The sequence below is a fragment of the Phacochoerus africanus genome, chromosome 14 (genome assembly GCF_016906955.1).
Source record: "Phacochoerus africanus isolate WHEZ1 chromosome 14, ROS_Pafr_v1, whole genome shotgun sequence".
Taxonomy (NCBI): Eukaryota; Metazoa; Chordata; class Mammalia; order Artiodactyla; family Suidae; genus Phacochoerus; species Phacochoerus africanus.
Genome location: NC_062557.1, coordinates 40,510,522 through 40,535,047, shown reverse-complemented (window position 1 = coordinate 40,535,047; position 24,526 = coordinate 40,510,522). Strand labels below are relative to the sequence as shown.

The 24,526-nt window shown below is 47.6% G+C and overlaps 2 protein-coding genes across 2 annotated transcripts; both read left to right on the top strand.

Annotated features, from left to right (window-relative positions):
- Positions 1-902: 902 nt before the first annotated feature.
- On the top strand, positions 903-2,842 carry LOC125115038 (C-C motif chemokine 2). The gene is made up of 3 exons (XM_047758772.1): positions 903-1,064; positions 1,843-1,960; positions 2,345-2,842. The coding sequence occupies exons 1-3, from the start codon at positions 989-991 to the stop codon at positions 2,448-2,450; spliced, it is 300 nt and encodes a 99-aa protein (XP_047614728.1). The 5' UTR covers positions 903-988; the 3' UTR covers positions 2,451-2,842.
- A 15,860-nt stretch (positions 2,843-18,702) lies between these two features.
- LOC125114413 (eotaxin-like) lies at positions 18,703-22,426 on the top strand. Its single transcript, XM_047757679.1, has 3 exons — positions 18,703-18,945; positions 21,060-21,171; positions 21,452-22,426. Exons 1-3 carry the CDS (start codon positions 18,870-18,872, stop codon positions 21,555-21,557), a joined length of 294 nt encoding a protein of 97 aa, XP_047613635.1. The 5' UTR covers positions 18,703-18,869; the 3' UTR covers positions 21,558-22,426.
- The last annotated feature ends 2,100 nt before the right edge of the window (positions 22,427-24,526 follow it).

Below are 24,526 nucleotides of genomic sequence, written 5' to 3'. Positions count from 1 at the left end.
TTTAGGTGCCTGCCAGTTTGGGAGAGGCTGACGCCAGAAGGCACGCATTTATATGACCAGGCAGCCAGCTGGAGGATGTGAGCACATTTCATCCCAAAATGTGTGATAGTGGGTTCCGTTTGGGGGAACTTGAGCAAGTTTCATAATTCCTCTGTGCCTTGGTTGTCTGATCTATCAAATGGGAATGAACAATACCTACTAGACGGGTCAGAGAGCTGAAAGGACTTGGCGTCTGTGCAGGGTTCAAATCTTCCTGGCCCAGGGTAAGCACTGCGTGAGAATTGCATGCAAATTTCTCTGGCAACTCAGCACCATCCGGACAGCCTCTTCCAAGTCGAAATCCAAAGATTCTCGAATTCAGTTTGAGAGTTAAAAACCCCTGTCGTCCTGCCATGCGTCACTGGTGTCGCCATTCTACTTGTTAAAAAGCACGTGAATTTACTCCTGTGTGGAGGCTGCCCAGGAGCCTGCCAAGACTTCAGAGCCCCTTCTTGGCTTGAAAGCCCCCTGGGCTGTCGCCTGAAGGTGGGCCAGGGGTGGGGCCAGAGTTGTCTTCTCCCCCCTTGGGACCTCTGGTTCCCCCCGCCCCCAATTCCTTTCTTTTCTGCACAGTTTTCACTTCAGAGAAAGCAGAATCCTTAAGACTAAACCATTTGGTTTCTCTCTCTCCAGATCTAACAGTACCCTGCCCCATCCCCCACCCCCATTTCTTTTCATCTCAACAGCAAATGGAAAAAAATGCCCAATCCCGACCCGCTGCTTCCCTCTCCTACTTCCTGGAAACCTCCCGAGCGCTTTCAAAGTTTCGATTCGTCATTCATTGAAGAGGATCCCGCCCCCACTCTCTCTGAGAGGGCCAGCCTCTCTCCCATGCCCCCACTCTCTGGTTTTCAATAAAAGGCAGGCAGAGCCACTGGAGGAGCAGAGGCTGAGACCCGACCAGGACCCATCAGCTCCCACACCGAAGCTTGAATCCTCATCCGCCGACATGAAGGTCTCTGCAGCCCTCCTGTGCCTGCTGCTCACTGCAGCCACCTTCTGCACCCAGGTCCTTGCCCAGCCAGGTATGCAGCCCCTGTCCTTCCCTTTGAAGCGCATCCCACCCCATCTCTGGGTCAGGATGGACCATCAGAGCAGCAGGGTACCCACATTCTCCTTTTTAACTGCACGATCAGGAAAATCAGAGAGGCATCAGCCGTGAGCCTGATCACACAGCTGCGGATAGATGAGAATGCCTGCTGTGGATCCCAAACTCAGTGCCTTCCAGGACCCCAGCTCTGAAATCTTGCCCTCAGTGCAGTTACTGTACCAGCTCCTTTGAGCAGTGTTTGCTGAGCACCAGAGCATCAAAGAGAGGGACCTCTGGTGGTGGATGTGCAAGGTAGTTCCAGATACTGTGAAGGGCAGAGGAGGAGACCCGGAATCGGGAATCCCGAGACTCAGTTTTGCAGAGATGATGGGTATCAGGGAAACTCACAACCAAGCAGAGATGACTTGGAGCCTAAAGGGACCCATGGCTGGGGTCCCTGAGCTGATTTTCCCTGGATCCTGATAGTTTAGATAATTAGCTCTTCCTAACAGCTCTCCCAGAAGTTAGGCAGTTTTAACAGCACTCCCTTCCCTCTCTTCAGGATCAATGCTGTATACCCACTTTAGAGCATAGAAAACTGAGCCTGCATGCTCTTCTAGCTCTGAGGCACAGGCAGAAGTGTTAGGATTTAATGGGTTCTACCTCCATGCCTGACCCTCTTTTGCCTGCTTCCTGCTCTTTTCTGTTCCCATGGAGATCAGAAAGCTCCTAGTCCATCCTAAAATGCCTTTTCTTTCTGGTTCTGTCTCCAGATGCAATTAATTCTCCAGTCACCTGCTGCTATACACTTACCAGTAAGAAGATCTCGATGCAGCGGCTGATGAGCTACAGAAGAGTCACCAGCAGCAAGTGTCCTAAAGAAGCAGTGATGTGAGTTGAACATACCAGCCCTCCATGGTCCAGTTCTTCCTTGGGGAGCCAGGGGCAAGCCTCCCGCATGTAGCATCAGAGGTTTGCACCACCTAAGCCAATATCCAAAGATCCCCAATGGGAAAATTGCAGCCACGAGGGAAAACGCCCCTCCCAGCATCACTTTCCGTCTGGGTTCTTATTCAGATCCTCCCAGTTTCTTTAGCCTGAAGTCAAGATGCCCTCAACTGGGACATCTCGAGGATCAGCTAGTCCTGGGCTCCCCCCTTCCACCTGCTCTCCTCCTCAAGTTCCCCTGGCAGATTCTTGGGACAAGTAGGCTGTATTCCTAGGCTGAAATCGCAATAGAACTCCATCTAACCACACGCCCTCTCTCCTCCACAGCTTCAAGACCATCGTGGGCAAGGAGATCTGTGCAGAACCCAAGCAGAAGTGGGTCCAGGACTCCATAAGCCACCTGGACAAGAAAAACCAAACTCCGAAGCCTTGAAGCCTGACTCCACCCCCCGAGAATCTGAAGACAATTCATTTCCTTCTAACTTGCCCTAAATACCCTCAGATATTATTTTATTATAATTTTAAAGAGTATGAACTTTATTGATATGAAACATGATGCCTTAAGTAACATTAATCTTATTTAAGTTATTGATGTTTGAAGATCCTCCACGACTACTGGTGTTTTATTTTTAAACGGAGACTTGGGCACATTGCTTTCCTCTGTGAATCTCAGTCCTCCCCCTGGGATGACGGAAGGGTCCTTGCAAGGATGATGAACGCAAAAACTTTCTGTTTTAAATTCTAAGCCATTGCTAAAAATGATATTGTGGAAATGTATATTATGTAACTATTGAACAATATATATGATATATTTTTGTACAAAAACCTGACTTGGTGTGTTCTTCAAGGAAATTAAAAAGCTGAGCCTAACCTTGGGGATGGGAGAGGAGCCCAATTTCAGAGGGTGAGGCTCAGGTGTTGGGAAGAATAAGGATGGGAACTGGGTCTCGTCTTTTCACTGGGTGAGCACGTCTGAGCAGCTGCAGAAAGTATTTTAAGGCGGGACCCAGTCGGGCATTTCATCGCTGCCGGTCCAGTCCCTGACACCCTGTGACAGGATCCCAACCGCATTTGTCACCTGTTCAGCAGCCGCCCACACTCCCCCATCCTTCTGCTCACAAATTTTGACTCCCCTCCTAATCTCTCCCATAATCTATTTCAGCGTCCCCCTAACTGGGTTACTTTCTCCTGATTTTTTTCCCTCTAATTAATCCTCCTACTTGGAGGAATGAAGACAACACAGGGAACTATATCTATTAACTTGGATGCAACATGATGGAGGATAATGTGAGGAAAAGAATGTGTATCTATATATAGATACACATTATATATGTATAACTGGGTTATTTTGCTGTACAGCAGAAATTGACAGAACATTGTAAGTCAGCTAGAATAAAAATAATAAAAATCTTAAAGGCACGGTGGACAACAGAAAAATCAGGGCAAGACTTAATAACCATGGATAAGATTCAAAACGAAGATAGGACTTGAACTTATCTTTGATGAATGTATGAGATTTTTCTAGAAAAATTATAGGGTCATTAAGAAAAGGCGAAGAGTGGAGGCAAAGACTCAGAGGCAAAAATGATGACGATGGATTTCCCTGGTGGCTCAGTGGGTTAATGATCCGGCAGTGTTACTGCCATGGTGCTGGTTTGATCCCCAGCCTGGGACCTTTGGCATGCCGCAGGTGCGGCCAAAAAAAAATGATGATGACATGTCCACCAAAGAGGGACAAAACCAAAAATGTTTTTGTCTTTTTATGGTGGCACCTGTGCCACATGGACGTTCCCAAGCTAGGGGTCAAATCAGAGCAGCAGCTGCTGGGCTACGTCACAGCCACAGCAATGCCAGATCTGAGCTGCGTCTGCAACCTACACCACAGCTCATGGCAACGCCGGATCCTGAACCCACTGAGCGAGGCCAGGGATCGAACCTGCATCCTCATGGATCCTACTTGGGCTTGTTACAGCTGAGCTACAACAGGAACTCTGAGAAAAATCAATTGGACGGGAATGGGGGTCCACGTCTGTGTCAAGCAATGGGAAAGATTACAAAGGAAGGCTGAGCAAAGGGTTTTAAATCTCAAGGTGGCAAGTTAATACTCAACTCCGTAGGTTAAAAGGACATGTTGGAAATGTTTGGGCCGGTGAGGAAGGATGCGCCATGTTCGGAGGTTCAGAGATGAGTTCAGGCTTCCTGCAGACCTGGACAGGGAGGGACGAGAGAGAGGCTGCTGCCGTGGTCCAGCAAGAGATGATGAGTGCCTGAGTATGGCGTCTACGAGGTGTAACTGGAGAAAAACGACCTGAGCAGAGTGAAAAGCTGCATGTGGCAGAGGCAGGAGAAGGCCCACGACTTAAGATACAGAGGAAACCCCTTCTACAAGCCATATTTTAAGGCGATAGCTTTCCTAAAGCCCAATGCCCTTCTCTCCATCGCTATCTCCCCATCCCGATCCCAGGAGCCCAGGATCATCCATTTAGATGAATGGACTTAGTTTTTCCTGAATGTTCAACTAAGGCGTCTATTCTCTTGCATGGCATCTGACCTGCCTGTGAGGTAGGTGACCCACCCAGGCACAGACAGCTCTTCCACTAAGGAAGGCAGATATCATGCCCTATTGAATCCATTCGGCATGGTGAGTGTGCAGGTTCACCAGGGCATTCCAGCGGAAAGAGGACTGCTGTACCACGCTAGATCAGACAGTGTCTTCGGCAGCAGGGGAGATGCCTGCCTGGCGGAAGGACACGGGTTCTAATTCTAGGACTGACACTGACTCACTTTGTCACCTAGGACAGACTGAGCATTCTGAGCCTCCATCAATGAGACAAGGATGATGCTGTGTTACAAAGAGGAAACCAGCAGAACCTGGCTTTGGGGAGCGAAGAGTGTGTCTTTTGGAAAACTTTCATTTCCACCACCTAGAGCTGACGAGGAAGAGAAGGGATTCTGCCTCTGGATTCCTGAGCCTTGCCAGGGTCCCTGATTCTGGCTGAGGGATTCCATCAAAGCTCCAAGGAACACTCCCAAGGTGACCTGGTGCATCGGTCAGAGGACAATTCATTGGCAGCTGTTTATAAAACGCACTCACCCGCGTGCCAGGTCCAACAGCCCTCCATGCACTTCCTCCACTCCTCAGCCTCCATCGCTCAAATTATAGCAGATGCCAGGAGGCAAAGAGGGAGTCAAGTGATAGCAAACAGGGCCTCACCGTCTAGCTTACTGAGCACCAGAGCGTCTAACCGCCATGCAGATTCGAAGTGGAGGGTCTGGAGGGAGGGGAGGCAGAGGGAAGGGTGATTCAGGTCTCAAGTCCCCAGACCATCCGCTCGTGTTCTGTTTTCAAGCCATATCTACTCGCTTTCAGGAAATCTTGAATCCATTTTTTGGTTCCAGCCAAGCATGGGATTCCTTGCTCCTTGCATGATGAAACTGTGAGAACAAAGCGCTGGCAAGAGGCCCTGTTTTAGGAGGAAATGGCAAGGGTAGTGTGTTCATTCCCTGTCACTACCAACAGCCTCTTTGAGGAAATCTAGGCATTTTCTACCATTCTTTTTTTTTTTTTTCCGCTTTTTTTAGGGCCGCATTCTTGGCATATGGAAATTTCCAGGGTAGGGGTCGAATCGGAGCTACAGCTGCGTGTCTGAGACCTACACCACAGCTCACAGCAATGCCAGATCTGTAACCCACTGAGCGAGGCCAGGGATCAAACCTGCATCCTCATGGATCCTAGTTGTGTTCGTTAACCACTGAGCCATGAAGGGAACACCCCATGCTCAAGATTCTTGCAGCCTGTTCTTCTTGCCCCATTCCAAAGCCACTTCTACATTTTTTAGTATTCGTTATAGCACCACCCCTCTTCCAGGTGCCAAAATCTCTATCAGTTTCTTATTGCCACTGTAACCAATTATACACTAAATACCTTAAAACAATACAAATAGATGATCTTAGAGCTGGAGATCAGAAGATTAAAATGTAGGGCTGCATTCCTTCTGGATGCTTTAGGAAAGAATCTGTTTTCCTATCTTTTCCACCTGCTGGAGACTTTCTGCCTCCCTTCGCTCATGGCTCCCTTCCTCCGTTCATAGCTGCTTGAAGGCGGGGCAGGGGTAGAGCTACATAGGATCAACGCTTTCATATATTATTGAAATTAAGATGGCATATACCCAGAGAAAACAATGGCTCAAAGGGATACATGCACCCCAATGTTCACTGCAACATTATTTACGATAGCCGAGACTTGGAAACAACTTAAAGATCCATCAATGGATGAATGGAGTAAGAAGATGTGGTACATATATACAATGGACTCCTACGCACCCATAAAAAGAACCGAATAATGCCATTGGCAGCAACATGGTTGCAGCTGGAGATGCTCTCCTGAGTGAAGTCAGACAGAGAAAGCCAAATAGCATATGATATCCCTTACATTCAGAATCTGAAATATGGCGCAAATGAACCCATCTACAAAACAGAAAGAAACCCGTGGACAGGAACAGACGTCTAGTTGCCAAGGGGGCGAGGGGAGGGAGAGGAGTGGATTGAGAGTTTGGGGGCAGTAGATGCAAATATTACATTTCAAATGGATAAACAAGGCCCTACCGTATAGCACAGGGAACTATGTCCAGTCTCCTGGAATAAACCATTAGAAAGGACTATTTCTTAAAAACAATGCATATACGCGTATTACTAAGCCATGTTGCTACACCGCAGAAGTTAGCACCACCACAGCTATACTTTAATAAAAATTTTAACAATTAATAAAAGATGGTACTGGCCTGGTACAGCCACTGTGGAGAACAATTTGGAGATACCTTAGAAATCTATACATTGAACCTCCATATGACCCAGCAATCCCACTCTTGGGCATCTATCTGGACAAAACTCTCCTTGAAAAAGACACATGCACCCGCATGTTCATTGCAGCACTATTCACAATAGCCAGGACATGGAAACAACCCAAATGTCCATCGACAGATGATTGGATTCGGAAGATGTGGTATATATACACAATGGAATACTACTCAGCCATAAAAAAAGAATGACATAATGCCATTTGCAGCAACATGGATGGAACTAGAGACTCTCATACTGAGCGAAATGAGCCAGAAAGACAAAGACAAATACCATATGATATCACTTATAACTGGAATCTAATATCCAGCACAAATGAACATCTCCTCAGAAAAGAAAATCATAGACTTGGAGAAAAGACTTGTGGCTGCCTGATGGGAGGGGGAGGGAGTGGGAGGGATCGGGAGCTTGGGCTTATCAGACACAACTTAGAATAGATTTACAAGGAGATCCTGCTGAGTAGCATTGAGAACTTTGTCTAGATACTCATGTTGCAACAGAACAAAGGGTGGGGAAAAAAATGTAATTGTAATGTATACATGTAAGAATAACTTGATCCCCTTGCTGCACAGTGGGGGAAAAAAAAAAAAAAAGATGGTACTGGCCTGAACTAGGTTGGAATAAATTACAATAATATTGGCACATCTTCAGAGTGATCACTAAGAAAATAACTCAAAATATATAATAAAAGGAAAAAGGAAATAAAACGATATCCTAGAAACGTAGCACACAAAGAGAGTAATGGAGAGAAGAGTGAGGTCAGTGAGACGGTGAGACAGGCTGTCCGTTGCTCATACCTCCCCATCCACAATGCTTTTGTGTACATCCATGGACAAAGGTGACTTTTTGGTTGGGTTGTTTTGTTTTGTTTTGTTTTTGTCTTTTTAGGCCCACACCCAGGGTATATGGAGTTCCCAGGCTAGGGGTCCAACCAGAGCTACAGCCACCCGCCTACACCACAGCCACAGCAACGCCAGATCCAAGCCACGTCTGTGACCTACACCACAGCTCACAGCAATGCCAGATCCTTAACCCACGGAGCGAGGCCAGGGATGGAACCTGCGTCTTCATGGATGCTAGTTGGGTTCGCTAATAGCTAAGCCACAACGGGAACTCCAAAAGGTGCCTTCTTGGAACTGTGGGATCCAGCACCATCTGCCAAGGGACCTGGGAGGAGTCTTGCCCACCCATTCATCACGTCAAAAGCATGCAGATCTCAGGTCTGCTGTGAAATCTGCAGTGACCCATGCATTGCCACCAGCTCCTCTTTGTGGTCTGGGAGCCCCCCAGAGAACAGTGTCTTATGGAAGACACTGTCGCGATGAGAGAGCCTTTGTGGGAGTCCAGGGTCCTAGCAGAGAAAGTCAGCACGCCACACAGGGAGAGCAAAACCTTCAAGTTTGGCTGCAGAGGAGCAGGTAAGAGGAACAGTTTGACGTCACCTGCATCACTCCTCCCCCGACACGGCAGAGCTCAGTGCCAGGAGGGACCCTCCTGACCTGTGATGTCCCCTGGGAGGTGTGTGTGGGGGGGGGGAGAGTGTGGGTGTGAATTTCCCCAGCTCGCCAGCTGTGTGTCCTGTCTCTCCTTCTCCATACAGAGTACTGAGGACTGCCCTGCATGCTCGGGGGCAAGGAGAGGCTGGGGAAGCACCAGATAGAACTTTTGGAAGGCAATCAAGGGAGGCAGGGCCTAGAAGCCTGCAAGATCTCAGCTGCCGATCCCCCTAACTGGCCTATGGGTACCCTAATACTCCATGAGCCTCAGCCCCACACATACCCACCCAACCTGTGGCTGGCTCCCTGTGAGTATTTCTGACAATGGCAGGAGCAAGCTTTGGCAGACAGCTAGTGAGCATACACGGAAAACTGGCCTAAATGTGTGGACCAAGGAGAAACCAACTCAAGCTTTAGCTCTGCCCTTGAGAAAATGAGAGAGGCTGTCTTGGCCTGGTTTGCGAGCAGGATGAAGAGAAACCGTGCAACTAAGAATTCTGCCACAAGAGGGAGCTTAAAGCATGCAACAAGCATATTTTCTTTTATTTATTTATTTATTTTTAATTTTTTTGGTCTTTTTGTTATTTCTTGGACCGCTCCCACAGCATACGGAGGTTCCCAGGCTAGGGGTCCAATCAGAGCTGTAGCCACCGGCCTATGCCAGAGCCACAGCAACACGGGATCCGAGCCGCATCTGCAACCTACACCACAGCTCACGGCTACACCGGATCCTTAAGCCACTGAGCGAGGCCAGGGATCAAACCTGCAATCTCATGGTTCCCAGTCGGATTTGTTAACCACTGCGCCACGACAGGAACTCCAACAAGCATATTTTAACATGTTCTGAGAGAGCCTCAAAAATCCCTAGCCAGGGAATTCCCACTGCGGCTCAGCAGTAAAGAACCAGACTAGTATCCTGAGGACATGGGTTCAACCCCTGGCCTTGCTCAGTGGGTTAAGAATGCAGCATTGGCTGAACTGTGGTGTAGGTCGCAGACGCGTCTAGGATCCAGCGATGCTGTGGCTGTGGCATAGGCCAGCAGCTGTAGCTCCAATTCAACCACTAGCCTGGGAACCTCCATATGCCGTGGGTGCAGCCCTAAAAAGAGAAAAAAGACAAGAAAAAAAAAGAGAATATTCTAAGAAGAAAGTTTGCAGTGATAAATGTCTTCACTAAGGAAAAAAAAAAAAGAAGAAGAAGAGGAGTTCCTGTCATGGCTCAGTGGTTAACGAACCTGACTAGGAACCATGAGGTTGCAGGTTCGATCTCTGGCCTTGCTCAGTGGGTTAAGGATCTGACATTGCCATGAGCTGTGGTGTAGGCTGCAGATGCGGCTCGGATCCCGAGTTGCTGTGGCTGTGGTATAGGCTGGTGGCTACAGCTCTGATTCAACCCCTAGCCTGGGAACCTCCATGTGCCACAAGTGCGGCCCTGAAAAGACAAAAAGAAAAAAAAGGAAAGAAAGAAAGAAAGAAAGAGAGAGAGAGAGAGAGAGAGAGAGAGAGAGAGAGAGAGAGAGAGAGAAAGAAAGAAAAGAAAGAAAGAAAGAAAGAAAGAAAGAAAGAAAGAAAGAAAGAAAGAAAGAAAGAAGAGAGAAAGAAAGAAAAGAGAGAAAGAAAGGATCTCAAATAAACAACCTAATTGTAAACCTTAAGAAACTAGAGGAAGAGTTTCCTTTGTGGCTCAATGGAACGAAATCTGACTAGTATCCATGAGGACATGGTTCGATTCCTGGCCTCACTCAGTGGGTTAAGGATCCGGCATTGCCATGAGCTGTGGTGTAGGTCACAGACGTGGCTCAGATTCCATGTTGCTGTGGCTGTGGTGTAGGTTAGGATCTACAGCTCCGATTCGACCCCTAGCCTGGAAACCTCCCTATGCCAAGGGTGTGGCCCTAAAAAACCAAACCAAAACAAAACAAAAAAGGAAACTAGAAAAAGAACAAACAGCCAAAGCTAGCAGAAGGAAGGAAATCGCAGTGATCAGGACAGAAATAAATTAAATTGAGGTTGTAAAAACAATAGAAAGATCAACAAAACTAAAAGCTGTTTTTTTGGGAAAAGATCAACAGAAGATGACAGCTATACTAAGAAAAAAAAGAAAGCAGACTCGAAGAAATAAAAACAGAAATTGAAAAGAAGCCATTACAACCAATACCGCAGAAATACAAAGGGAAAACATGAACAATTTACACCACCCAGGTGAATAATCCAGAAGTAATGAATAAATTCCTAGAAATGTACAATTTACCAAACCCAAATTATGAAGAAATAGGAAATCTGAACAGACCAATAATAAGTAAGGAGGTTGATTGATAGTCAGAAATCTTCTAACAATGAAAAACCCAGGACCCGAAGGTTTCCAGGTGAATTCTACCAAACATTTAAAGAATTAGTGCCAATTTTTCTTGAACTCCTCCAAAAAATTGAAGAGGAGGGAACACTCAGATTAATTTCATGAGGCCACCATTACCCTGATAGGAAAGCTAGATAAGGACCCTGCAAAGAATAAAACCTACAAGCCCAGGTTCCTGATGAATGTAAATGCAAAAATTCTCAACAAAATATCCCACGCTGAATTCAAGAGCCTATTAAAAGGCTCTTAAATCACGATGAAGGGGAATTTAATTACTGGGATGTAAGAATGGTTCAAACAAGACCTTTCAAACAAGCAACTTAAATTTGGCATAGAGGATACACACAAAGGCGTGAGATATCAGGTTGTCTTTTTTATTATAAGATTATATTTTTATTTATTTAATCTTTTTTATTATAATAAATGTGATCCATCCCATGAATAGAATGAAAGCTAAAAATCATGTAATTCTCTAAATAGATACAGAAAAAGCATTTGATAAAATATAATACCCTCACGGGAGTTCCCCTTCTGGCTCAGTGGTAACAAACCCCACTAGCATTCAGGAGGACTCTGGTTCGATCCCTGGCCATGAGTTGCGGTATGGGTCAAAGATGCAGCTCGGACCCCGATTCGAGCCCTAGCCTGGGAACTTCCATATGCCGCAGGTGCAGCCCTTAAAAAAAAAAAAAAATGAAAAGAATACTTAATAACAGCCATGGGTCACATCTTGTGGCCTGCCTGGGCGTAGCCACCACCTCACCTACCACTCCTGAGCTCCTGATCTTAGGATACAAACAGGCCAGCATCAACTCACACTTTGCACTTTCATTTCCTAGCATCCTCCTTAGGGCAGGGTGAAGGCTCAGCAGACTTATTACTCCATCCTATGATTCATTTAAAAGAGTAGGGGCCTCTTACCCACTGACTTTCTCCCTATTGTCTGTTCCCTGTAAAAGGAAGGAAGAGCCACCAGAGGAGCAGAGAGGCTGAGACCAACTCAGAAACCCACAGCTGCCAAGGTGAAGCTCAAATCCTCACCCTCCGAGGTGAAGATCTCTGCAGGCCTTCTCTGTCTGCTGCGCTCAGCAGCCGCCGTCAGTACCCAGGTGCTTGCTCAGCCAGGTAAGCCCACCTCTCCTTCTTTTTTTTTTTTTTTCTTTTTAGGGCCTCGCCTGCAGCATAGCAAGTTCCCAGGCCAGGGGGTCGAAATGGATCTACAGCTGCCAGCCTACACCACAGCCACACCCCAGCCACAGCAACGTGGGATCTGAGCCATGTCTACACCATAGCTCACGGCAACACCAGATCCTTAACCCACTGAGCAAGGCCAGGGATCGAACCCATGTCCTCATGGACACGAGTCGGGTTCTGAACCCACTGAGCCACAAGGCGAAGTCCTCTCCTCCCTTGTGAAGCATATCACGCCATCGCTGGGTCATGATGGGCCATCAGAGCAGGAGGGTACCTGCAGTTTCCCTTTAACAACTGTTTTTGTAAGATCAGGAATGTCAGACAAGGATCAGGAATGAGCCTGATCACACAGCTACTCCTGGCCAGAGCCTGGAGGAGGATGCCAGCTGCGGACCCCAAATCCAGCTCCTTCTAGGACTCCAGCTCAGGAAATGTGCCTCCAGGGCAGTTACTGCCCTGACTCCTTTTATCAAGGTTGGGGGACCAGGGTATCAGAGAGAGGAGACACTCTGGTGGGGTATTTCCAGATATGGTAGAAGGCAGAGGAGGGGACCCAGGCTCTGGGCTCCAGAGCCACATCTGCAGAGGCTGTGGGTATCAGGGAAACTCATGGACTGGACATAGATTGACCAGAGCCTAATAGGGGACCCATAGCTGAAGTCCCCTTGCCCTAAGGAGTTGTAATAGTCTCCTAACCCCTCCAAGCATGTCAACCCAGAGCTGTCATCCGTTCCTGCTCCACCCTCATTTAGTAACGGCACCCTCTAACTTTACAGCCTGTGCGAGGGACACGGAGGGTTTAAGGAACACCTCTCAGGGTGGAGTCACTGGGTTTAGGGTGGGCAGCTTCCCTTTTCTTTGATTCCTCCTTGTATGGTTTTCTACTTGATACACGGAAAGCCCAGACCAAACCTTAAATGGCCTTTTTTGTTGTTGTTTCATTGCAGAAGGAATTCATCTTTCAGCCCCCTGTCGCTAGGGAAGCTGGAGAGCTACAGACGAGTCCCCAGCAGCCACTGTCCCTGGGAAGCTGCAATGTGCATGGAGTATGATCATCCACATCCGACCCTCCGTCCTGGGTTCTTTCCCTGGGCAGTGGGCAGGGTTATCATCGGACTGAGTTGGCGATGCCTAAACCATCTCTCACCCATTCCCAGAAAGTTGTAAATGGAAAAACTGAATTCGGGAAGACAAAGGAGTCCAAGTCGTTTGGGCTCGGAGGGTTAAGAATCTGACTAGTATCCAAGAGGATTCAGGTTCAATCCCTGGCCTCGCTCAGTGGGTTAAGGATCTGGTGTTGCTGTGAGCTATGGTGTAGGTTGCAGATGAGGCTCTGATATCGCGTTGCTGTGGCTGTGGTGTAGGCTGGCAGCTGCAGCTCCGATTCGACCCCTAGCCTGGAAACTTCCACATGCCGTGGGTTTGGCCCTGAAAAAAGACAAAAAAAAAAAAAAAAAAAAATCCTGCATAACCTATCAACCCTCTCTCCCCTTGCCTCAGGGAACTTGGAGGCCACACATTCCAGATGGTAGCTGGATCCTTGAGTCACTTTTCAGAAGAAAGCACCCCTGGTAAGGCAGCCTGACTGATATCAGGCCATGACATAAACAGATAATAAATATTTGTTGCAACAAGCTCCCGAGATTTTCATGGTTGTTGCCGTTGACGCCCAGGCTAGCGTTACCGTAGCCGATGGCTCAGGGAAATACTCTCAGCATCTTCCGTGCCTCCGTCTTACCCTTTGCATAAATGATTAAAATTGATTACTCCAAGAGAATTATATGAGATAGTCTAACGAACAATGCAAGTCTTTTAAATAAAAGACTTCAATAGAAGTCGTTATAAAGAAACGTTTTTTTCTCAGGGCAACTCTGAGAAGCAGGCTTCCCTTTTACGAATAACTTCACAGAAGAAGAAGAAGAAGGAGGCAGTTCAAGGCCCTAAACCTCAGCTTTCTCATTTTTGAAATGGACTTCGTTAGAATACCTGCTTCCTAAGCATCGGGTTTGCCGAAGGAACAACGCACCAGACCAAGTCAGCAAAGCCAGAGAGATCGTTAAGGCATCTGAGATAGAGGGGCTGAGCTCAAAGTGGTGCCAGCACCGACTGTAACAAGTTAGTCGTGGTGGGAATCTGAGACGAGGGTCTAGGGCGGGAACTTGTGGCAGGGACAATAACAGGGAGGTTATATAATTTGGGAAAGTGGGGGAGAAGGGTCGAGTCCCATAAACGAGTGATTGTAGCAGGGAAAATTATAGAGGAAGGGAAAAATGAGAACAATGAGAGAAGGTGGTTGGGGTCTGAGTCTCATGACCAGGTAAGGGCAGCAGCAGGGTAAGGGATGCACAGGGGGCAGTTAATCTTTACAGGTGCTTAATCTTTGCAGGCTGCTGTTTCCTGTAGACCATTCTCTCTTATTGTCCAACTTTGAACGGCTGCATTTCCAGGGAGGGAGCTTCTTCCACTCTCCTGGGAACCTATCGGTAGGTTTGTTGGGAGGAGTCTATGAGTCAACCCACGTGAAATGAGAAAATTCGGTGGCTTGTGTAGATGATGAAAGCCGGCGTTGTTATTGAGCACTTGCTGTTTGCTAGACATGCTATTTTTTTTCAGGGCTGCACCTGCAGCATATGAAGTTCCCAGGCTAGGGGTCAAATCAGAGCTGCAGCTGCTGCCTTATACTACAGTCACGCAGGATCTGAGCCGTGTCTGCGACCTGCACCACAGCTCACGGCAATGCCAGATGCTTAACCCACTGAGCGAGGCCAGGGATCGAACCGGCGTCTTCATGGATACCAATCACGTTCGTTTCTGCTGAGCCACAGTGAGTTCTCCCAGCATGTTAAAAATTTTCTACCAACATATACTGGGGGATAATTTTCCTCCAAAAGTAGCAAGAAACTGCACACGTGGTCTCAGTGACCCTTGAGAAAGAGAGGGAGCAGATCCTCCTTGGTCCTGTTTTGCATAAGGGAAACCCAAGTCCAAGGGCTTCAATGTGGTAATGTTTTCACAAAACAGGGAATCCTGAAACAGAAGTTCTAGAATCACATTGCCTTGAGGATTTTGTTCCTGGTCCCCAAGCCTCAGGTCTCTCTCTCTCTCTCTCTCTCTTTTCTTTTTTTTTTTTTTTAAAGAGAGGATTGGAATGAAACGAATGTTACTGGCTCTTTCAATTCTGTGCGTATAACTTTGCATTCTTAGAAGAAACCTTGAGCAGAGCACTGCAAAACCAAACCAGGTGTCCTGATGCCCAGGATCCATGTCGGCCGATCACTGATCGTTCTTTGAAAAAACACTTAGGAAGCTGAGTTTGCTTTTTCACAGTCTGCCCATCCCCATGTGTCATTGCCAACAAGACCTTGCTTGTATCAGGTGCCAGGCCAAAGGCCAGTGACCTCATCTAGCTCGGTCACCACTGAGTGATAAATTTCCGAGGAAGAGAGACCAAACAGCCGGTGAAATTGCTCCCACTTGTAGGAGACAGCCAGGTGGCTGGACGAAACAGCTGCGGGCTTTAGACGTTTCATGATTTAGTTTATACATTCCCACTGAGGTTTCTGTGATCCAGTGAAAATCCAAAGATTTGGAGGGGAACAAACAAACAAAAAAAGGAAAGCCACTTGATGAGAGAGCCCTCAAAATACACAAGAGGGAATGTAATATTCAATTCCTGCTAAGTGAATATTCAGTTCCAGCTAAGTGAATGTGTTCACCCAACCCTGTCAGCCAAACACCTTTGTGTCAAGAGCATTCCAGTCTTGCGATACTGACACAGCTTCGGAGACCCCACATCCTCCTGTGTGGCAAGTCAGGCATTCCTGAAATTTCTCTGGAATGTAACATGCTTTTTCTTGGAAGCAAGTTGGGAAAATTGGGGAAGCGGTGGAGGAAGCCAGCTGGACTCAGAGTCCTTTTGCAGCATCACCTGGCCAAAAACATCTATTCCTTTTCCTAAAAATAGTATTTATGGGTATCCCCTTTCTGAGTATCTACAGTGATCACTCTTCTGAGCATCTTTTGTATATATCAATTCATTCGATTCACACAATTATCCTCTAAGGCCGGCGTGATCATTAGCTCCATTTTAATCTAGCAGAGAGGGGTGAGTTATCCACAGGATTGAAGCTCACTTGTGGAAGGGCCATCATCCAAACTCAGGATCCTGATTCCAGAGTTCACTCTAGACCACTCTGTGTGGAGCTGAGTAGGAAAGAAGATCCGGGAAGATCCAGATTTCCTGGTCTTTACTTGGCCTCCTTTCAGTTCATCGTGGACCCATTACTCTAGACAGGATCTTAGAGGCCATGGAGGACAGTAAGGGGACCTTCTTACTCCTGTGCTGGTGGAGGCCATGGCCATTCAGCCACATCGGTGTCTTCCACGAATGCAGTGCAAGACTTCAGAATCCTCAACACACCTCTCTGTGCTAGTCCATCAGTTTGCTGTGCGAGGGGTTCCCACTGTGGCTCAGCGGTAACAAGCCCAACTAGTATCCGTCCTCCCTGGCCTCACTCAGTGGATTAAGGATCTGGCGTTGCCATGGGCTGTGTGTGATGTAGGTTGCAGATGCATCTTGGCTCTGGCATTGCTGTGGCTGTGGTGTAGGCGGGCGGCTGTAGCTCTGATTGGACCCCAAGCCTGGGAACTTCCATATGCTACAGATGCGGCCCTAAAAAGCAAAAAAAAAAAAAAAAAAATTGACACGCAAGTGTCAAGGAAAAATGGTCTTGCCATACCCCCATACCAGTATTTGAGTCTGTATTCACCATGTAAGCCCATTGAAGACTTTAATTAAGGACCTTATTAAAGACCCCAGTAGGGACGCTCTGCCTTTATACCAAGGCCTACTAGGGGGCTGAGTGTTGTGCCAAAGAAGATACATGTGGGTGCTTGTGTCCTCTTTCTCTTCGATATATTTCACCTTTGGGCATCTTGTCTACAATGTGTGCTGGTGGGGGGTTGAACTAGGTCGCTGGTTTTCCAAATGCATTCCTTGAATCCATGGCTGTGAGGGCATGGGAGTCACATATTCCATTTCAGATAGACCCGGATCACCACAGTGGATTTGGCGAATAGGCTTTGGCTATTTGATTCCATTTGGAAAAAAGCTTTACCGGGCAAAGAGCTGAGAAAAGCACAGGACCCTCCAAACAGTTTTTCATTGGGGTTAAACCCATTTACACTCCCGCCAAGAGGGTACAGGAGTTCCCTTTTCTCCACATCCTCGCCAGCCCTTACTGTGCCGTGTCTTTTTTTGGCAAAAGCCACCCTATTTCTGAGCAGATGTCTGTCAAATTGTACAAACTTTTGGTTATAAGATAAGTAACCTCTGGGGATCTAAGGTACAGCAAGGTGACTGTAGTTAAAAACACTCTGCCGTAGGAGTTCCCGTCGTGGCGCAGCGGAAATGAATCTGACTAGGAACGGTGAGGTTGTGGGTTTGATCCCTGGCCTCGCTCGGTGGGTTAAGGATCCAGTGTTGCTGTAGGCTGTGGTGTAGGTCACAGATGCGGCTCAGATCTGGCGTTGCTGTGGCTGTGGCTGTGGCTGGCAGCTAGAGCTCCAATTAGATCCCTAGCCTGGGAACCTCCATATGCCACAGGTGCGGCCCTAAAAAGACAAAAGGACAAAAAAAAAAAAAAAAAAGCTCTTCTGTATACTTGAGATCTTCTAAGAGAGCAGACCTTCAGTGTTCATACCCCCCAAAAAAACACTATGATGGAGGCAATGGATGTGTCAGTTGACTAGATGTCAGTAATTATTTCATAATGCATATGAGGGAGCTTCTGTCATGGTGCACTGGAAATGAATCCGACTGGGAACCATGAGGTTGCGGGTTCGATCCCTGGCCTTGCTCAGTGGGTTAAGGATCCAGCATTGCTGTGAGCTGTGTTGTAGGTCGCAGCAGTAGCTCCAGTTGGACTCCTAGCCTGGGAACCTCCACATGCCATGGATGGGCACCTAAAAAGCATAATGCATATGAATGTCAAACCCTCACACCATGCCCCCTAAATATATACGATCTTTATTTATCAAGTATTCCTCCATCAAGCTGAAGAAGGAATGTGTAGAAAGTCAAGATCAACAGGAACCACTGAGTTTTGATGTCCTATGACCTTAAAGTCTCTAACTACCAGATTGAATGGTGGGGGAGAGGTTCTCGTGTACCCACAGTGTCTGGGTTCCCAGAGACCTGACAGTGTTCAGAGCTGCTGAGATCTCTCTGCATTTGGATGGGAGCCTTGCGTCAGTTTTAGATCCCCCTTCTTGCCTCCAAAATTCTAAAGACGGTGACCAGGGAAGGTATTTGAATCTCCTTATCTCTTCATTTTTCCCGATTCTCCCCCCACCCCTGGGCCCCTTCTGGGGGGTTCATTGCAGAGAAAGCAGAGCTTGGAAAATTGACCCCCTTGGAGCTCCTGCTGTGGCACAATGGAATCAGCAGTGCTCTGGAGCGCTGGGATGCAGGTTCCATCCCCGTTTGGGCACGGTGGGTTACTGATCCGGCATTGCGGCAGCTGGGGTGTAGGTCACACCTGTGGCTTGGATCTGATCCCTGGCCAGGGAACTCCGTATGCCTTGGGTGGCCAAAAAAAAAAAAAAACCCACAACAAGAAATGTGACCCTCAGGACAGTACCATCTGTGCTTAGTCATTCCCCAGAAACAAAACAGAATGAACAAAAAATGTATCAAGTCCCCTCCCCCATTTTTGCCTCTGAGGTCCTATGAACTTGCTGGGATCTGGACCAGCAATTCAGGACCTGCCTTGGTCATACCATGTTTCTAACCCCGGCCAGGAGCCAAGGCTTTCCCAGAAACTCCCACACCCTAGGTTGTCTTTAAAAGGCAGGCAGAGCAGCCAGAGCTGCAGAGAGGCTGAGACAACCCCAGAAGACAACAACTCTCCCTGTGACACGGGTTCCTTCCCTCCCCACCCCCCGCAACATGCAGGTCTCCGCAGCCCTTCTGTGTCTGCTGCTCACCGCAGCCGCCTTCAGCACCCAGGTGCTTGCTCAGCCAGGTAAGCCCCCTCCCCCACCCCCCGATTCTCTACAGGAAAGATGACTTACTGCCAAAACTGTCAGATAAGCAAGAATCTGCAGGCTCCCTGCAAACCCTCTCATTTGAAAGATGGGAAAGCTGGTCCTATAAGTGAACAAGAAGAGCCCTGGCCTCACAATCAGAGGCAGAGCCAGAGCTTGAAACTCAGGCCACTGAGGCCAGACTGTAGACTCCATCCCCAAACATGGATCATGGACAGTCACAGCACCCCTCTTAAAACTCAAGTCAAGAAAGAAACTCAAGGGTTAGGGTTAGGGTTAGGTTCCTGACTTGAGTTTTAAGAGGGGCGCTGTGACTGTCCATGATCCATGTTTGGGGATGCAGGCACACGAAAGAAAGACCCCCTCTTACTGCAGGCACAGAGGGCATCTTTGTCAGTGGGAGAGAGAAAAAAAATCTTTTGCTCACCCAGAATTTTTACTGGCCTCCAAGGCAGCTTTCAGAAACAGTGGCTAGAGGAAGGGAATGAGGTCCTAGGGGACTCTCTTGAGATGGAATTTTGACCCTGTTGGGGAAAAATATCTATATGCGTGTAGAACAACTCCTGTTTCCATCCTCTGATGACTTAGATGACTGTGTGTATCAGTCTGAATAAGTTAATGTGTAAACGCCGTGACAAACAATCCTAAATTATCAGCAGCTTAAAGCAACAAAGGTTAGCGTTCCCCTTGTGGCTCAGTGGGTTGAGAATCTGACTAGTATCCATGAGGATGTGGATTCCATCCCTGGCCTTGCTCAGTGGGTTAAGGATCTAGCGTTGCCATGAGCTGCGGTGTAGGTTGCCCATGCTGCTCGGATCTGGCATTGCTGTGGCTGTGGCAAAGCCCTGTGGCTGCACCTCCAATTTGACTCCTAGCCTAGGAACCTCCATATGCTGCAGGCGTGGCCCTAAAAAGAAAAAAACAACAACAGCAAAGGTTAATTTCTAACTTGTATTAACTATCTATAACATATTGGCTAGAGTTCTGACTTCATACACTCAAGATTCTGGGTGGATGGAGCGGCCACCCGCGGAAACACTGTGGCATACTATCACCAAGGAAAAGGAAGTTCTTGGGGGGTCTTGCACTGGCAATTACAAACTCTGGCTTAGAAATAACCCTGCGTACTTGGTCTCCTCACTTATTGGTCAAAACGAGTCCATGATTCCAATCAACCAAATGTGACTAAGACATGCAAATCTGGAGTTCCTGCTGTGGTGCCATGGGTGAAGAATCTGACTGCAGTGGCTTGGTTTGCTGCAGAACTACAGGTTTAATCCCTGCGATCCCTTTTACAGTGGGTAAAAGGATCTGGCATCCCCACAGCTGCAGCACAAGCTGCAGCTTAGATGCTATCCCTGGTCTGGGAACTTCCACATGCCATGGGGTCAGCCCTGTGAAAAAAAAATAGTCTACTTGAAAAAAAAGAAAGAAGAAACGAACAAAAGAAGGGAGGGAGAGTGGGAGAGCGAGAGAGAGAGAGAGAGAGAAAGAAAGAAAGAGAGAGAGAGAGAGAAAGAAAGAGAAAGAAAGAAAGAAAGAGAGAGAGAGAGAAGAGAAAGAAAGAGAAAGAAAGAAAGAAAAAAGAGAAAGAAAGAAAGAGAAAGAAAGAAAGAAAGAGAAAGAAAGAAAGAGAAAGAAAGAAAAAGAAAGAGAAAGAAAGAAAGAAAGAAAGAAAGAAAGAAAGAAAGAAAGAAAGAAAGAAAGAAAGAAAGAAAGAAAAGAAGGAAAGAAGGAAAGAAAGAGAGAAATGCAAGTCTACTATGTGTCCAGAAAGCAGAGAATGGAGAATTTTTGGTGAATGGCTCTATAACCAACACGCAGCTCCATAGCTCTTCCTAATGCTAAAGTTAGAGCTTATTGCATTGCCGGAGCTTTTTCCTTGTCCTTGTCCACACCATGCGTGCCTGCTGTACAGCTGGGGACATCAAATGGGAGACAGAGGTACAGGACCCTGCCGAAGGTGGATTCTGCCCCCACCTCTTACACATCCTTGCCGTCTCTTAAATTTCCTTCCTTACGAAGGCAGGCTTAAACACTACCTACGTATCATAACACTCATCCTTTCTGTTCATTTCTCCCCCCAATTCAGCTTCTGTCGCCACCATCTGCTGCTTTAATGTGACCAGAAGGAAGATCCCCTTTCAGCGACTACGGAGCTACCAAAGAGTCACCGCCAACAAATGTCCCCAGAATGCTGTGATGTAAGTAGACAAAGCCCACCAGCCCCAAATTTCATTGGTGGGGGGGGGGGCAGGCAAGGCAGAATTCAACAACTGCCCCCTTCCAGGCAAGAGCAGAAATAGCTTTACTGGGGCATCAAGAGCAGCCAGTAAACCTTAGAGTCCCATCTTTCTTCTGCCTCTTCCTTCACTCCCATGACAACCCCTTCATCCCACGTCAGAGGGTCCTGAAAAGTTTAGGATTAAACAGACACAGTTTTCAAAGAGGATCCTTAATCATTTCTTTCCCTCTCTCCTGCAGCTTCAGCACCAGACAGGCCAGGAAGATCTGTGCTGATGCCCAAGAGAATTGGGTCAAGGATGCCATGAAGTACCTGGACCAAAAATCCCAAAATGTAAAGTCATAAATATTCACCTTTTCTTTTTTTTTTTTTTGGTCTTTTTTCTTAGAGCAGCACCTGAGGCATATATATGGAAGTCCCAGGCTAGGGGTCAAATTGGAGCCTACGCCACAGCCACAGCAACGCAGGATCAAAGCCACATCTTCGACCTACACCATAGCTTATAGCAAGGCCGGATCCTTAACCCACTGAGTGAGGCCAGGGATTGAACCTGCATCCTCATGGATATTAGTCAGATTTGTTTCCACTGAGACACACCAGGGACTCCATATTCACCTTTTGAAGCCAAACCAGAGCCTCAAAATGCTTGGTTCATTTTCTTGGTCTTCCTAAAATGTATTCTGAGATAATCTCAACCACCTTCCAGAAGAAACAATTTTTATTTAATTTTTTTTTCTTATTGGCCATCCTGTGGCATATAGATTCCCAGGCCAGGAATCGGATACAAGCCACATTTGCGACCTACACAATAGCTGTGGCCATGCTGGATCCTTTAGCCCACAGAGCCGGGCTGGGAATGCATCCTGGTGTTGCAGAGATGCCACCGATCCCATTGTGCCACAGTGGGAACTCCTATTTAATAACTTTAACAACTATATTTCATTTAAGTTATTGATGTGTTTAAACTTACCTGCTATGCGTTTTAGTTATTTTTAAAATGCAAAGTCAGGTCCCTTTGCCCTTTGTGAGCTGAGATTCAATCCCTTGCAAAGAATGAATCGTATTTTTCCTCTCTCCTTCCCTCCCTGGAATCTTGTAAGGGTGGTGGCGAGGTTATATCATGTTTTGTATTTTTAAGAAAATGGTGTTTATTTTGCAAACCAAAGATGAAACTCACGATATGTTAAGTAAAAACACATGTTATTTTAAGAATATAGAAAAGTTTTGTTTTGTTCTTTTTAACTGCAGTCAGCAGTTATATTTTTTGTGGGGAATCCACGTTGAGCTGGGAGGGAGAGCGATGGGAGGTAGGGGTGAGCGGTGTGGTTACAGGGACCCTGACTGAGCTTATGCTTGAAACCAGCCTAAACCCAGATTGGGACTTGACCCCATGTGCCATGACTCAAACCCAGCCTAAACCCAGATTGGGATTTGAACCCAGGGTTTTTAAATTAGAATCACTCACCTGGTGTCTGGACTCACTGAGGTTCAGGTTCTTTGTGCCTCAGCGCAGAAGGAAGTCACCAAGAGACAAAGTGATCAGCCAGAAAGAGATTTATTAAGATAAGGAAATTGTGGCTCTGCCCCGAGGACCTGGTGGGCTACAGTTTTATCATCCAAGGGGGGGTAGGGATGGGAAAAGACCACCTCTTCTTTCTTCCAGCAGTAGCTCCTCCTTGGTGTCCAGTAAGGGAGAATTTGACCCTATAAGGTCAGACTAGCACTGTCACGGTGCTTATTCAAATCAGCAGAAGGGCGGTCCTTCAACTCCTGCCCTTGGTCTGACCCTGAATGCAGGCCTCACCCCATCCCCCACCCAGTGACCTGAGAGTCAAGCAAGCCTGCCTCGTTCTGATGGCCCTTCTGAGCGTCATCAACCTACAGTGACCTCCCAAAGCTCCCCGGGCCCCTCTCTCCATCCAAGGTCCCCCACTGGGACCCCCACAACCACCTGTGCAACGATCCCACTCCACCCCCATCCGTAGGGGTGGGAACTGTGTTCCTCGGAAATGACTTTTTGGCGCTGCTGGTCATCAGTGAGACTCACGATGCAGGGACAGTGGGCAGAATACGAACTCAGGGAGTCAGGGTAGGTTATTGATTAACCTTTGTGGTTTAAGGGCTCCAGGGAGTCACCCCCGCCCCCAGGCCTTGCTTGCCGTGCTTACCATAGGAAGTGTACCTACACCCACACGGACCTCCCTCTTTAACCCCCTCCTCAACTGATGGGAAAAGGAATGAGAGGAAGGGTGACACAGTCTAAGGGATGAGAAGGGCGAAGAAACCATAAAACGTATAGGTCATTTCCACCCCAAGACCCTTACTGCACAAGGACTGATATGGGTAATTGAACAAGGCCAATGGGAGAAAACCACATCTCTCTGGACCCCACGTTGGTACCCCCGCCCCATCTTTAAGGGATAAAAACCCCTTACAGGACAATAGAGAGCAGAGGCTCTTCTCCCCACTCCCAGCAGTCCTGGGAGCTGTTTGCTTTCCTGTCATAGAGACTTGGCTTGCTTGCCGCCTGGGTGTTCTCAAGGTGCATCCTTCACCTGCATGAACAAGAACCCGGATTCCAGTAACATTTTCTGGCATCAAGAGGACTAGACGAAACCTTCCCATCCCTCTCATTCCAGTCCCCCAGAGAGGTTTCCCAGACCCAGGACTTCAGCCACTTATTCGGCAGGACCCTCGCCACCGTTCCTTTCCTGGTCAGCCCCCCACACTTGCCCAAAGCCTTGCCCGTGACCCACGGCAGCAGCCTTGGTATTGTGCCTGTATCTGACTTCTCGGCTCATCCTTCAACCCAGGAAGCACAGAAAATACAGACATCAGAAGTCAGAGGACGTTTAGATGACCCTTCTCAAGAGGTTTATTTAGACTAGGATTTGGTGCTGTCACTATTGTGGTTTGGGTTCAATCCCTGGCCAGGGAACTTCCCCATGCCATGGGTGTGACAAAAACAAAACAAAGTAAAACAAAAATGATCAACAATTCAGGCAGTAGACCATCTAGCAACAGAAAGCAGCTCTCCTCAGCCTTAGGAAAGGGATGGTTTTTAAGTGTGGAAAGGGGAGTTCCTGCTGTGGCTCATTGGGTTAAGAACTTGACATCGTGTCCCTGAGGATGCGAGTGCGATCCCTGGCCTCGCTCAGTGCATTCGGCATCTGGCACTGCTGCAAACTTCTGTGTAGGTTGCAGTTGCAGCTAGGATCAGATTTGGCCTTGCTATGGCTGTGGTATAGGCCTGCAGCAATTTGACCTCTAGCCCGGAAACTTCATACGCTGCAGGTATGGCCATAAAAACGAAA